This window comes from Gossypium hirsutum, chromosome A13 (assembly GCF_007990345.1).
Source record: "Gossypium hirsutum isolate 1008001.06 chromosome A13, Gossypium_hirsutum_v2.1, whole genome shotgun sequence".
Taxonomy (NCBI): domain Eukaryota; kingdom Viridiplantae; phylum Streptophyta; class Magnoliopsida; order Malvales; family Malvaceae; genus Gossypium; species Gossypium hirsutum.
In genome coordinates, this window is record NC_053436.1 from 15600654 (window position 1) to 15616195 (window position 15542).

Genomic DNA, 15542 nt, shown 5'->3' on the forward strand with positions numbered 1-15542 from the left:
AATTTAGCAACTAAACTTTGTATTTGTTCATGTTTTGATCACCCATCGTTAAATTGTTAACGAAAATAATGACGTGGTCTTTTTTTAACCAGTATAATAATACATTTAGTCATTAATACTTACATATTCTATCAATTTGATTCTAAATTTAAATAATTCAATAAATATAACCCTTTACATTTAAAAATTCTATCAAATTGATCCTTAAGCTTCTTAACCAAAGCTTTCAAGTTTTAAAATGGAGGCATCCTATATCTATAAATTTGTAACCCAAAAAAAAAAAACCTTCTCCAATTATGCAAATATAAATAAATATTTTTTTATGAATAAATATAAAATTTATTTTTATACAATTTATTAAATCATATTGAAAATCATATAATTATATAACATTTTAGATATAATTATAATATAAAAATATATTAATATAAGGAAAGGATTGTACTAGTGTTGTCCAAATATTTAATTTTTACCATGTTTCTATAATTTCTTGTATAATTAATATTTTAACAATTCAAATGTTAAAATTTTTTATACAACTGTATTTGTCAAGTATATATTATTTTAAATAGTCAAATATATCTATAAAATAGATCTAGAATATTAATTTTGTTAATACTAAATTATACGATACCTATTATGTAGGTGAAAGAATTTTTTTAACAATATATATATTTATAATTTTATTCTTTAAACTTAAAAAAGAAAAAAATTCTTTGAGTAATGGTTGAGGATTTTCTACCTTAAGATCTAAGTTCAAACTTCAGTATTGTATTTTTAAGTAAATTATGTTAAAAGATTTTATACAAACTATTAAAAGACAAAAAAAACTTTTATAGTAATATTTGTTGTTTATTAAAAATGGTATTTTATATTTTTCTTAATTAAATTGGTGTTCGGTTAACTCATGATACAAATTCAATCAAGAGCTTTATATACTATATAAATATATTTAAAAGTTGAAAGTTTTTACATAAAACAAGTAGTGCGATATTTTAGTTTTATTCAACATTTAAAGAGAAATAAAACAAAAAAGTCACAATTGAATTGTTAAAATGTTAATGATATAAAAGTTAGTGGCTGATACTCATTCACTCGACGATGGCTTCCGTTCCTAATTACTACATGCAGTGTTGTATGCTCTCTTCTAGAATCCACTCTCAACTAGATCGGAATTTCCTTTGGGGGTGATGAGTTTTCTAACCATGGTCATCTTGTTAAATGGAAGTTGGCGTCGCAACCTAAAGCCTCTAGTGGGCCGAGTATTCTGTGAGCTAAGGTTAAAAAGCAAGCCTTATTGGTTAAACTTGGTGGGTGTCTAATCCAAGAGAAAGACGCATTATGGGCAAGAATCCTTTCTTCAAAAGTATCTTATTGACCCTCGTAACCTTCACCTTCTGCCGCATGTGTCCCCAGTATGGTCCTCTCTAATAAAGATTAGCCAGTTTATCAAGTCCAGAATTAGATGGTTGTTGGAGATGGTAATTCTATTAACTTTTGGAGTGATAATTGGATGGGGAGAGGTCCCATTCGACATTTAAGTCATGGCCCCCTATCATCTCTTAAGGAATCTTGGTCCATTGCTCAAATTTGTAATTGTTGGACAAATAGGTGATCTCAGCTTCTATCTATCCAACTTCCCCAAGATGTAATTAATGCCCTTTTTAAGTACTCCTGTTTTGTCTCACGTCTCGAGCATGGACTTTATCTGCTGGGGACCTTCAAAATCTGGAGTTTTTTCTTTGGCAAGCGCCTAATCCTTCATTCTACCCCGTAGTGACCTTTGAGAAATCATATCTACATGCAGCCACCGGAAAACGTGCTTCAGTAATTGCACGATGATTAAGTTGGAGGAGATTCGCCTTGCCTGATTTATCTGTCTTATTACTACTTTTGTACCAAAAAGAAAATATATTTCCTTCAAAAAAACTTTATAACTTAGATTAAAAATCGTGAACTTTACAACTCCAAATTCAATATTTTTGTTTGCTTATTTGGCCTCTCCGCCATCTAACATTAGCCACATGAGTAAATTTCTTTTTTATTATTATTAGTTTAGAAATAGCACATAATCAAATTCAATGGAAGTTTTTGAGGATGTTATTAAAAAAGAAAAAAGTTGAATATAGAGACTAAATTTCTAAGTGTGCAAAAAGTACAGGGACTAGAAGCATAATTACGTCTAGAATTGCAGTGTAACCACATAAGCATCTGCAATTGCAAAAGCTTCTTTCTGAATGGCTGAACATTAGAGAATACAACTTACAAACTCGTAGAAGACTACAAGAGAAAAAAGGAAAATTGTCAAAACACAGAGATAAATTTCCCACAAGTCTAAGAACTCAAAAACTAATTCTTAGGAGTTCCTAAATGATAAAATATGATTGTTTTCGGGTACACGACAAGCTGCAACCTCTAAGAATGACCTCGAAAACTAGCTAGACTAGGCCTCAAGTTCGAACTCATAATAACTATAACAGCATTGTAACTATTAACGTTAAGAGACATCAAAAGGCAATAAAAGGTAAGGAGCCTATTGTATGAAACATACTTAAAAGATGAGAGTTTCACACAGTGGACTTACTCGATTGCCTGTACAACATCTTCCACCGCAAGAGCAACTCAGGATCAAATTTATACTAAGATGCAACTTCCTTAACTTCATCATATGTTCCAGTTGACTCATTAAAAGAATACCTACATCCGCAGAAGAGATAAAGGCAGATTAGATTCTAAACAGCATATGTGAAATTGAACCACTATAAAACCAGCATAGGATGCTTATGCATCATTGAATTGAATTAATAAATATGCAATTCCCAAGACTTTCACATTTTCTTTAGTTTTTCCAAACAAGAGGAAAAAGAGAAAAGAAAAACCATAACGAAAAGCATCTATAGTCTGAATCACTAAATAAGGATACTGTGCAAAATCTAAACATTACCATTGGCCTGTTGCTGCTGAGCAAAATAATCCAGTAGATGGGTCATAATAATATCCCAAAGTGCTACTGTAGTAGTACCTGAACAAAAAATTACCAAGATCAGATATTACCTAATGCTGACATATTTATTCATAAGCGATTCTGTGTTCAAATATAGTATTTGGGGGGGGCAGCAAAGATTAAAAAGGAGTTACCCTGAAGACTCGTCATAGACGTAATCATTTTGGACATCTTCAACTGCAAATGAAGCAAGTGCAAAAGTTAGACCAAAGGTCAAGCAACGTTTACTCTTAATTTAATCCAAAATGCTCTATCATATTCGTGATTAAATTATCATTGACAATACATACTCTCTGAGGAAGTGTTTACAGCTTCTGATGATGATTGAACGGCTGCAGTAGAATTAGGCTCAGATGATGGTTTTTCATCATCTTCATCATCTGCAAACATATCATAACTTTCGGCAGCATTGTTTGAAGCTTCTGCAGCAGTTAGATCTGAATTTGAAGTACCCACAGCCAAGTCAGTAAGTACAGAGGACGTTGCTCCATGATTATTTGCATCTGTGAGTATGTCATTTCCCAAGTTGGGATAAGAATTGTCCAGCCCAGCATTAGCAGATAAGCTTTTATCCCTGGCCAGAGCTAACTTCTCATATCCCTCTGAGAAAATATAAATCAAGAGCATGGTTAATAAAAGCTATTAGAATATACATTTGCCTTCACAAAATTACACAGAATTATTATCCAACGAAAATTTTAGAAACAATTAATATAAAAAAGAACATGTTAAAATAACTACAGAAACATTGCACCAACCTGCCTCGCGCTGGAAAACCTCTTGCTTCTCATGGTACACATCTGCAGAACAAAATTTAAGCCCATAAACATAAACTGTGGCCAAAGATACATGTACCCAGAGCTATGCCTACACCTGCTTTTGAAGTTATCACATGAATATGGAAAGTTAAAAAAAAGGAGATTTGCTTAGATGGACATAAAGGGCAGGGCTATTGGTGGTCAATAAAAACATTAAGTCTCAATCTATGATTCAATCTTAAACAAGTAGAAATCCGCTTACTAATTCTTTTCCAAGATAAGTTGCCATATCCATTAACAAGCACCGGTGTTTAAAATGGTGAAGGTAACATTTATGGACCTGAGTTCAATCCAACTTTGTCTCAAAAGATTCAAGCACCATTGAAAACATTAATCACACCCTTTTTTCCTGAAGGTAGTGGCATTAAAGCTTAATAATATTTAAGGTTAACTTCTAAATTCTAGATACCTAGAAGCACAAGAAAGTAACAGACTTAACTGTAGTCGCCATTCTCCATTAACTTAATGGCATCTTCCGTTAGCTGATCAAATACAAGCTGAGTCTCAGCTGACATTTTCTCCTTTCTCTTATTTGAAGCTCCTTTCAACCTTCTCAGAGCTTGCAAAACCTGTCCATATAAATTAAAATTAGCTTTATACCGTCCCTTGTAGTCTATTTAATTACCCGATGGATAAAACATGTTTAATATCTGGTACATAGGGGACAGAGCTTCGAACCTAAAAAGAAAAGTGTTAATAGGGGAAAATAAATACTCTGTATCTGCCATTGAAAAGCATACGTGACTTTAACCAAAAAATATAAATCTAGAAGGAACTATCTAACAACCTTAATCAAACTTATGCCACATGTGAGCATTGTTATGAACCCAGATTAGCCTCAAAATAGACAACTCCCTCAATGGGATGAAAACTAACAACTAAAATAAGCATAACACTAAATGCAGTAAGGTCCATGTCCCAGCATAAAATCATAATCAAATAAAAATACCGGGTACAGTATCCAGTATTCACTTTATATATAGTGTATTGACTTCATGAAAATGAAAGAAAAATGGAACTCTGGGGTTTAGTCCACTTGGTACATCCAATTCTTGAAAGGTGACATCTAGCAGATCAGAGATTCGAATCTCAGCATCTGCAATTCATTTCCTATCCTAGGTTACAACCTCCTATGTACAAAAAGAAAATTAATAATAAAGCAAAATGCAAATTTTAGAACAAACATGTAACAATTGAAGACTACCATTTCAATTTACTTTTTCAGGCAAAATATTTATCATGATGTAATTACCGTTTCTCCAGGTTCAAGCACATTGGCAATCCGTCTCTTTATTATCCCAACGTCTTGGGTGGAAAGATCCTGTGCTGCAACTTCATTATATTCAGCTTTTGTGGTTACAGATGTTTTTCCTGTATATTTTATATCAACTTCAACACTATCAAGCCAGGCATCCTACAATAATTCCATGTGGAGTCAATAGAAATTCTGATAATTATATTTAGCAGCTTCTGCATCAAAGTTTCCATGTGGTCAATACAATGCTTTACCTTGATTTCCTTGTCAGCGACATATTCAACAAAGTTTCCATCTGCATCAAAGTATCCTTCTTCTCTTTCTTTGCTAAGATTGAAAGGTTCTATTTGAACTCCATCATCAACGAAGTTCTCATTATCCTGCAAAAAGAAATTCTTCATCATTGGCTAATCCTGTCCCCTTAACCAATATATGAGGACTCTGGCAATCATCTTGACTGCAAGAAATCCAGCCAATTCAGCAAAGAAGCATCCTTAAGTTATAAATTAACTCGATAACAGAATTACTTGCCAAGTGTTTGATAGCTCACAGCAGCACTAAACATTGTAAGAGCCAAAACCTAAACTGGCATATCAATGATAAAGATACTTTCTTTTTAGGAATAAAATGGAGAAAAAAGAAGGCCCTTTACCATTTATTAGATTCAAAAGACTTAACTTGGAGAAAGCTACAGTACATAACTGGCAGGACCACCACAAACTAGATGAGAGTACAAAGATTGTGCATAATCTTCTACTTTTAAAACAGTTAGGATAAATTGGCATTTATTCAAAAAACATGGACTGCATATTAACATCTTATTGCCTCTTCATTCTATCAAGTCACGCATAGAATCTAACATCAGATAGACTAAGAGTGCAATAAACTTACCTCATATGAAATTTCAGCAGCTGATACATCATTAAGCATTCCTCTCCCATCTTCAGCAAATAGCTCCGTAGTAATTTGACTGCGGCGTTTGGCCCGCTCCTTAGCAGCGAGACGAGGATCCTTCAAGTCACCTGAACCGTCTTCAATATCAACTCTGTTCGGTGCTTCTTCTCCAGGCTTTACCTTCTTTCCCTTGGGAAACCTAACCCTCTTTTGCCTGTAAATCAACATATTGATATCAATTCTAAAATTCAAACAATACAAATGATTCTTAAAAAATAAAAAGGAGTGAGAATGGAAAATTAGTTTATCAAATGGTTAAGATCTCTGTCACCAGAAATCGTTATTTCCCTAGCGATCTTGAATTGGTTTGCGCAATCCCAATAAGAGAACAGTAGCAACCTAATTCAGTAAGACTAGCGATCGCATTAACCTATAGTTTATTATAAAATTAGAGAGTAAAATAAATGATTTCACAAACCTCAAATTTTATTTATACAAACACAGAAACTATATATATACAAGTTCCAAAACATCTCTTTAACATTCCAATAAATCGTACTTTGTTCCTACTAAACAAACGAGAGAAGATTGCCCCTATCTAATTAGGTTTCAAATAAGTAGCGATTCGGGTTCTAATTTTCGTTTCTCAGTACCGATTACACCGAGCCATAACCACTTCGCTACCTTCTAGCTTGACCATTAAGATTAACAAATTTTCAATCATCATTTCTTTATATTCTTCAAACCAAGCAAAGCCTAAAGGAATTGACTATCAAAGACTTAGAAAAAATCATTTAAACCCTAAAAAATCAATAAACTAAATAAGCACGGCCTAAAACATATAGACCGGCGAAAACGAACTACGAGCTAAAAACAATTGCAACGATATACTGAGATATGAAATTAAAAAATTAAATAAATAAATAAGAGGATTCAAAGGAAATAATTACGCTGGAGGCTTGTTGGAGTGTTGGTCTTCGAAGAATTGGCGCTTGAGATGAGAACGCTGTTGTGGGTTTTCTTCCATGACTGCAAATATTTCTCAGCTGAGCTCCAAAATTTCAAATGATACAGAGACTTTGAGAGCAAAATAAAATAAAATGGTGGAAGGGACAATAAGCATTTGCCGACTCACCTAGCTTGTCAATGTAGCTGAGCCCACATGAATTATCGGGAACTCGACTCAACTGATGTTTTGGGTAAATTTCAAAATTGGTCATTTATGTTTATATAAGTTTAAGTTTTGGTCATCTAACTTTAAAGAATTACTATTTGGTCAGTAACGTTGTCTATAACTCACATTGTGGTTACTCGGCACCAGAGATGTCTATGGATGTAAAAAGTTAATAAAATTAGATATTTATATTAATATTTATATATTTTCATAATTAAATTAAACAAAAGTTGGTATTATCTAAATCTAACCTAATTTGAGTTGAGCTGAACGAATAATCAAATTATCGGACAAATCTACTTATCACAGAGAAAGAAGCAGAACAAACATCAATAGCGACCCAAGAAAATCAAAAAATGAAAACAAGGGGAGAGGTTCAGTTCGGTAAAATCAAGTTGGAGATGCTCCAATGATATGCCTGCCAGTGAGAATCAATGGCGGTTGGAACAACTAGGAAGAAAATGGAGAAGGAATGAAAAGAAAAATGAACGGAAGAAAGAAAGAAAAAAACAATATAACAAATGCAAAGGGAAAAAGTCATAGTTTTTTAGTAAATATAATCTAATTTATTTAAATATATAAATTTATTTAAATATAAATAATAATTTTTTTCTTTTTATATTATTTCACCATTATAATAAGAATTTTTCTAGTTTGGTAGTTTATCTATGATACCTAACAATCACTTTCTTCCCAGTTTACCAAATAATTATTACAAACAATAATGAAACATGTGGCATACTCGTTCTAGATGCTAGTAATTATGAGGATTAATCAAGATAAAAATAATATTTCAAGTACTAAAATAGAACAAAATATTAAATATTAAAATAAAAGGTAAATATAATTTAAAGGTCAAATAATAAATAAAGTTAATCTTAGTATTCAATAGTTATGTTATCCTTGATAAAATTTAAATTTGAACTAGATACATATTTAATTATGAGATAGTCTGTTTCCTAATATACTTCAAAAAGTATGGAAAAAAGTAGTTTGGAGGTTCAGATAAATTAGTTTATCTATGTATATTAGGCCAAATAGTAAACTGGTCATTCTATTCATCTATTTTTATTGTTAAGTGGGGATGTGTCGTTATCTGATTGGTTGAATTACATCCATATAAAAAATTTCATTCATTTATTTACCTGTAAAAATGTTTATCTTTTTCTTTTATTAAAAAATTCATCCATTTTGCGTGAATTAATCACCCCATGTATATATCACTATTTAGTTGCTTCACTAGTTACATAAACCCTCAACATTAGAAATTAATGAAATTTTTAATAAAAAATTAATTTGCTATTTGATATAACATACAATGGCTAATTTACTCATTTTTTACTAGATAAAATAAAGGTAATCTACCCAACTTCAAAAACTTTCAATTTCATCATCAATTCTTCAAAAATTTAAAATTTTAATCACCCACCGTTAAATACAATTTTTTTTTACTAAGACCATTGAATACTTAACAGAAAATTGACATAACCTTTTTTTATTTGCATAATAATAAATTTAGCTTTCTAATATTTACACATTTTATCAATTTGATCCCAAATCTAAAAATTCAACAAATCTAGCCCTCAATGTTTACAATATTTGTCTTTTAGTTTTAATTCTAAAAAATTCAATAAATTTAACCCTTAACATTTACAAAATTTATCAATTTATTTCTAATTCTAAAAGTTTAAAGAAAAGGAAAAATATTTTTAAAAAGTCCAAATTTGGATAAAAATGATTTTAAAAAAATCTAAAAAGCATAGAAAAACCCAAAACAAATAAAATAAAAAATACAAAAAAGAAAATTATATCAAATGATTTAAAAATAAATGAACACAAAATAGATTGATAAGTATTAGAAAGAGATAAAGTTAAACATTCCCATAGGACATAGAATTAACAAAGTTATCTCCATTAGTTCAATGCAGCTCATACTTGGACTAGATTTCTTGGGATTTTGATTGTTTAATTGATTTATTTAAACTAATATTATTAAAATCGAACCAATTGAACCGAGAACTGATCGATACACCAATCCGAAATAATATGAAAAAAGGGATTGACCTAAAAATCGGATCAACCGCGACCACCAACTAGATGAACCAATAAAAAATCGATTCAACCAATTATTCTCTAATTAAACATATTTTGTAGCCGAAATTGAAAAAATATATATTTACAGCCCGACTCCATTTTAAAATGGCCAAAATTAGTTTTCTCTTCCAAAAATAATAAAAGAAATAAAAATAAAACAAAAGGACATAAGAAAAAGGCAGCCGCTCACTAAAATGATTTATCTCTAAGCCTTTTAAGATGATTTTGGAGAGAAGAATATAAAAGCTTCGACTCTTTTTGGAAGCAGATAAGGAAAGAAAAAATATTAAATTTCTTTCACCTTCATTAATAGCTGAAGTTCAGCTACTTTATTTATAACAGCTATTTCCATCTATTCCAATGCAATTTTATCAATAAACAAAAGAAATTTTTATTTTCTCTTTTCCATTTTCCTCAAATTTTCCAAAATTTCTATAATCTCCCCTATTTTGTCCTATATTTTCCTCTTCTTTTTTCTTGAACCAAAACCAGTCGGTAATTTAATCAATTCAACCTTCTGTCCAATTTTAAAAGCATTGACTTGAATTACCTAAGTTTGAAAGTTATTGATATTGATGACATGTCTAAATAAGAAGAAAACAAGGTGAATTCTTTTCCCAAGCTTTTTCGTTTCATATAACATGAAAGGAAAAACCCAAATTATTACCATCACTATTACCATTATTAGGTTAAAAAATGCAACAGAGATCAATGAATGCCCCCACCATTTTAAGTTAACACACAGCTTCTTGAGGATTCAGCACAGAAGACCACTCACTGCATTCCTTAATTACCATCTCTAAAGCAATATAGAATAGGGGTCTCCGGATTGTAATATACTATTAGATCATATAGTCACGCAATATCGTAGAACATATCAATTAAAGGAGCGACATTGAAGGCTAAACCCTGCCATGTGACCGTATGTGGGATATCACATGCTGCTAGTGCCATAACCGGCACATCCCCCACAGGAAGGGCAGCAACAGGCCGCTACAAGCAGACTAGCAACAGAGCTAAGCAACTATGCTAAAACCATTTTCAATGTGATACAACAAGGCAGCAACAGCTTGCTACATCTTATTTGTCGGCTACTCAAATGGTTTCCCACGAGCCGTGTATATCTTACAACCGCTTCACAGCTACACGGTCACGGTCAAATTTGCTACAACTCAAAACATTAAAGCAACAAGATCATGGTTAAACGAGATTAGCGGAATGCACCAAACAAGCAATTAAAAAGGAACAAGTTAATTCTGTAATGCAATCGCAAGGTTCAGACCATACATTACTTTTTTTAATTTTAGTAACCTCGTAAGATATAACGCATCACAGATCCATCAAAGACAGCATTCCCCAGGTCAAAAAATCATCTCAGGTCCTTTCTTACCATCACAGCAACTCATCCTCAGTGTCAATATTTAGAAATCAGAAGACCGGAGGATAATAAGATTGAAACATCAGAAACCAAAATGGTACAAGGCTTTCTGGAAACTAAGACGCAACAACAGATCTTACCCATCACCGTATCTTTCAGTTAAAAATAGTAAACAGACAGTCCTGCACAATCAGCATACTGCTATAACCAGCATCATAATCACGAACAATCATCTAAAGATACAAACAGCACCGACAGCAACAACATCAACATCAACATCAACACCATGTCCATTTGCCCAAGTCATTCTTTCCCGAACATTGCTATAAAACCCAAGAGATGGTTTAAGATGAATCAGCCTTCTTAGAAAATAAACCATAAAACACACACACACACACGCATGCACACTGCCCCTTGCATAATTAGAAAGACAAATATAAAGCAAAATCAGAGCCAAATATGAGATCTGAAGAGAGGATGGCGACAAACTACAATAACAAACTTACATCACAAAACCTTTGATGAGTAATGAAACATCAAGCTAAAAACTACATAAGTTCAGATGCCATAACAAAGCTGAAGTCAATTAAAACACCAAAACCCCAGTCCTACCAATACTAGAAAATGCATGATACTTGGATGTCCTCAACACTAGCAACATATCAATGAGAAACATGCTACTCAAAGTCTCCATAATTCCGATGCCATGAGCAAGATCATTCCTACAAAATACAAATAAAAATGTAAACGGTCAAATTTTGAAAACAATGCTTGTAAGGGTAAACTTACACAAAAAACAAAGTCTAACAAGGGGAGGAAAGTAAACAAGATGTCAAAGAAAACTCACATCAACATCGGAGTTTTGAGGAGATGGACTCCGAGAATCAGCTAGACGGCCTCGTGGTGAAACACTTCGACGACTTGGAGATCGTCCATCACGGCTACGTCTATCAGGACTTTCACCCCTAGGGGGAGACTTACGAGGGGAAGTACTCTTCCGAGGACTAGGGCTGCGGCGAGCAGGAGAAGCACTGAAAGATAAATAATGTATCACAATTAACTTAAGAAAATGAGGAAAAAAAAAACCTGGACAACACAAATCCCGAAGTACAAACCTTATCGATCGACTAACACTCCGCCTATCATCATCATAGCGGCCTCTTCCTCGGCCTTTAGAATAGTCAGGACTAGCACTGCGACTCCTGCTACGGCGCCGAGAATCTTTGTCTTTCCCACGATAGCGATCACGTTCATACCTGTCGTGACTTCTACTACGACTTCTTCTATAATCCCTATCTCTGTAATGGTCATCACGGTGCCTGAAGATATTAAACACAATACACATCAGATATCCACAAATAAGAGCATAAATAAACACAACTAATCCATATAAGTTTTGAGTATTCAACCAAGCTTAAGAAGCATTGTATGTCCAAACATGGAAGTATTTGATTTCCTCTGGAAATAAAATCAGATAAAAGAAACCTAATTTGGAATTGTCAAGATATAAACTGGTAACAAAACACAACCAATGCATGCACGCATTCAATGCAGGAACGAGCAGATAAACATTGAGTCAATTGGCTTAATAATAACAACACATTACACTATCATGTTCATACTATCATGAATCTAGAGTGCTTCAGTTGGTTAGGAACAAGCATAATAAATATGAAAAATCCCAAGGTTATCCCTTCATCAATATCCCTCAAAATTCATCAAGAAAAAGTGGGCAGAAGAGAAAGAAAGAAACTGCAACATATAGTGCAAGAGCGAAATAAAACAAAAGTTGCCCAAAAAGAAAAGAGGACGGTATAATAACTTACCTTCTGCGAGGACTGCGGCTTCTTGACCTGTGCCCTGATCTTGGTGCTGATTCAACTATCCTTCCTTTGTGACTGTAACAGACGTTAACAAAGTACAGGAAACTCAGTAACAGATTAAAGAATATATATGCACTAGAAATATGAAACAAGGAGATATACACATGATAGAAAAACTGGATGGCACTTCCAGTTTTTGGTGAGCAAGCAAAACAAGCCAAAAAGACTTATACAGGAAACGCCAACTAGTTAATCATTGCTAGTTATTACTTAGCAAGTGGAAATTTTATAGAGACTCAAACAAGAAGGTATTTTCCTTTGTAATATTTGGTTAAACAAGAACTGAGTTCACATTGTCAAAAAGTAATTTATTACAAGCAATACATCTCCATAGGGCTCAGAACCTGTTCAAGTGGAAAAGTAATCGAATAATAATCAAATGATAAATAGCACACACAACTTACATCCTCTCTGCATTAGGCCCGTATTTTGCAAACTGAACTGTTATTTCCCGACCATCAACGACTCTCCCTGCAAGAAAAAGGAAAATGTCATTGCATAACTTAATCAGTTCTCTACAAATTTAATACAGCATTGAAATCATACATACAAAAGTGCTCACATAATGGGCAAAGTAAAAAGGATAAAAGAGTAAATGAGATTAAGGATTGATACCATCGAGCCTATCCACAGCTTTTTGTGCCTCATCCGCATACTTGTAGCGAACAAATGCAAAACCTCGAGAATCACCGGTCCTGAAATCATAAATTAAAATCATAATCTCATAAATTTTGTAATATATATATATACAGTCAGCGTGTACTTCGGACAATTCTGATTTTTTTTTAATTTTAAAAGTTATTAATTTAAAAATTCTAGTCCAATCACTACAATTAGTATTTTCTGTCGACATTAACTTACTATAAGATATGATTACTGAGTTTATAGTGATTCGCGGTGTATTGATTGGCAAATTTTAAGGAAAAATCCTAACAGTGTCAACTGGGATTTTTAAATAAAAACTGGAAATTTTTTTTTTAAATCCAATGACTAGATCTCAAATTTTACCAAAGCACAGGGACTGGAAGAACTTTTTTTGAAAAAACATAACAAAATAAAATAGGGAGAAAAAGAACCTTCGATCTTTGGGAATGAAGATGTCGACCACCTTGCCGTACTTGTCGAAAAGCGGAAACAAATCATCAGCAGTGGTGCCTAAACAAAATAAAAACAAATCAAATGTTTTAGTTACAGTAATATAATATACACATATATATCGTAGCCAAAGAGAAGTTAAGAGCGGATGCCAAAGAGGGGAAAAAAGCTTACGAAAGGTGATGTTGAGGATGAGAAGAGAGTAAGTATCGCTAATGTCGGGCGGCCCTGAACTTCCGAAGTGAGACATGGCGGTGGAGAAGAAGAGCAATGGAAGGGTGGAGAGATTTTTTCTTTTTCTAAAGGGAGAAATTAAGATAATGGGCTAGGGTTTGGCTTTGTTCTGTACATCAAGTGATGAGCAATAATAAAATAAATAAATAAATAAATTACCTTGTAGTGACCCAATTATCAATACCATTCAATTTTCATTTTTTATCATCAAGCTAATGAGAAGATAACCTAGCAAGTTTTAAAATTAGTATAATATCAAATTTAGGTTTTAACGTTTATATATTATATTTATTTTATTTTATTTTTTAAAAAAATTAGTCATCAATGTTATAATTATCTGATTTTATCTTATTTTTTACATGAAAATATAATTCAACACATAATGTATAAATTATAAATAAAAATATTTTTAAAAAAATATATATGTTTATATTTAAACTAGATAATCGCCGAATATATTTCTTTCATTAGACTTCAAATGGTTAAAAACTTGAAATCTTTTAATAACAATTAACTCGTTTTTTGTTAGCTTGAGTTGGCTATCATTGATGAAGCAAATCAAATTTTAATTTATTATTTTTGAAGTTGTTGGAATTGAATTTGGGTTGAATTAATGAAATGGGTACTTTTTTATTTTCAAGAAATTGAAATTGTTATTTTCCAAATTTTGGGTCGTTGATTTATTCAAAGGCAAATCTTTTGAAATCTTATTGAGGGTTAATATTTTAGAATCAATACTAAATTAATATTATATATAAATATTAAAAGTTAAGTATTATATAATTATCTTCCCATTAGCCATGTGCTTTTGTAAAAATTGAAATCTAATTTTTTTTAAGTATGTTAAAAAATATTTTTATTGTTTTTTAATATAATTCTTTTATTATTTTGAACCATAAATTAAATATTAATTTATATTATTTTTCATCAAAATTATCAATTTAACATGTTTGTTTTTTAATCATGGGTTATGTTAAAACAAGTTAAAACAAAAAATACTAAATATGGTTGTCAGTCAGAAGTACTTTTGAAAAGCGCTTTTAAACCTAAAAGCGAAAGCAGTTTTTTGTTGTTTCTGCGTTTGGCAAAAGCTTTTTTAATAACAAAGGATAATTTTAACCATTATAAAGTATTTTATATAATATTTATATTGGATATATAATTACATTCCTATTGAAATATATTTTAAATATATAATATTAGTTTAATATTTAAAATAGAGTTTATATATTTGAATTAAATTTTATAAATAATTAATACTAATTGCTTAAAAATATTTAAAATTTATATTTCGTATATTAAAATATTAATAACAAATTATAATAAATTGTTTTTTTATATTCTTACTAAAATATCTTAATACTAACTAATTTGAAAATTATTTAAATGTATATTTGTTTTTTTGTAACACCATGTTTAAAATGGATATTTTAATTTTTTATAAGCACTTTTTGACAATTATACTAAACATTTAAATCTTAAACCAAACATTTAAAAAGTATTTCTCAAAATCGCTTTTCCACAACACTTTTTTAAAGCACTTCTCAAAAACAAGACTAAACTAGCCTTAAGCCTGAATCTCAAATTACATGGACTAGTTAGAATTCAACATAGATAATTTTTAGGGTAAAGTACACCAACAGTCATTCAACTTTGATTTCAATGACAAAACAGTCACTTAGCTTTCAATTAAGTTACTCAACTTTCAAAAAA

The 15542-nt window shown here is 31.5% G+C and overlaps 2 protein-coding genes across 6 annotated transcripts; both read right to left on the bottom strand.

The window, feature by feature from the left end:
* Positions 1 to 990: 990 nt before the first annotated feature.
* On the bottom strand, positions 991 to 7127 carry LOC107893985 (SUPPRESSOR OF ABI3-5). 3 transcript variants are annotated; one of them, XR_005907512.1, is made up of 11 exons: positions 6922 to 7127; positions 5969 to 6185; positions 5332 to 5457; positions 5075 to 5236; positions 4262 to 4391; positions 3763 to 3804; positions 3295 to 3606; positions 3139 to 3181; positions 2945 to 3022; positions 2585 to 2697; positions 991 to 1797 (listed from the first exon to the last, which is right to left on the bottom strand). XR_005907512.1 is itself a non-coding variant. In XM_041084983.1 (10 exons), exons 1-10 carry the CDS (start codon positions 6996 to 6998, stop codon positions 2640 to 2642), a joined length of 1245 nt encoding a protein of 414 aa, XP_040940917.1. In that variant the 5' UTR covers positions 6999 to 7127; the 3' UTR covers positions 2197 to 2639. The 3 variants fall into 3 exon arrangements, 1 of the variants encoding a protein (XP_040940917.1); XR_005907511.1 differs by lacking the exon at positions 991 to 1797 and adding an exon at positions 2197 to 2280; XM_041084983.1 differs by lacking the exon at positions 991 to 1797 and having other exon boundaries at positions 2197 to 2697.
* A 2868-nt stretch (positions 7128 to 9995) lies between these two features.
* LOC107893983 (serine/arginine-rich splicing factor SC35) lies at positions 9996 to 14080 on the bottom strand. Of its 3 annotated transcripts, XR_001683093.2 has the most exons (10): positions 13770 to 14031; positions 13577 to 13655; positions 13116 to 13195; positions 12905 to 12971; positions 12444 to 12515; positions 11733 to 11936; positions 11465 to 11648; positions 11230 to 11339; positions 10532 to 10940; positions 9996 to 10404 (listed from the first exon to the last, which is right to left on the bottom strand). XR_001683093.2 is itself a non-coding variant. In XM_016819142.2 (8 exons), the coding sequence occupies exons 1-8, from the start codon at positions 13843 to 13845 to the stop codon at positions 11334 to 11336; spliced, it is 768 nt and encodes a 255-aa protein (XP_016674631.1). In that variant the 5' UTR covers positions 13846 to 14080; the 3' UTR covers positions 9996 to 11333. The 3 variants fall into 3 exon arrangements, 1 of the variants encoding a protein (XP_016674631.1); XR_001683092.2 differs by having other exon boundaries at positions 9996 to 10940; XM_016819142.2 differs by having other exon boundaries at positions 9996 to 11339; positions 13770 to 14080.
* Positions 14081 to 15542: the final 1462 nt, after the last annotated feature.

What these genes read in the sequence shown, in the direction of transcription:
- LOC107893985 (XM_041084983.1), bottom strand. Translation starts at nt 6,998, where the DNA reads ATGGAAGAAAACCCACAACAGCGTTCTCATCTCAAGCGCCAATTCTTC. An exon ending in GGTTTTCCAGCGCGAGGCAG is followed by an intron (nt 3,607 to 3,762) that starts GTTGGTGCAATG and finishes ATATTTTCTCAG; the next exon opens with AGGGATATGAGAAGTTAGCT. An exon ending in TCAGCAGCAACAGGCCAATG is followed by an intron (nt 2,698 to 2,944) that starts GTAATGTTTAGA and finishes CTGCGGATGTAG; the next exon opens with GTATTCTTTTAATGAGTCAA.
- LOC107893983 (XM_016819142.2), bottom strand. Translation starts at nt 13,845, where the DNA reads ATGTCTCACTTCGGAAGTTCAGGGCCGCCCGACATTAGCGATACTTAC. An exon ending in CATCCTCAACATCACCTTTC is followed by an intron (nt 13,656 to 13,769) that starts GTAAGCTTTTTT and finishes TATTTTGTTTAG; the next exon opens with GCACCACTGCTGATGATTTG. An exon ending in AGCCGCAGTCCTCGCAGAAG is followed by an intron (nt 11,937 to 12,443) that starts GTAAGTTATTAT and finishes TAATATCTTCAG; the next exon opens with GCACCGTGATGACCATTACA.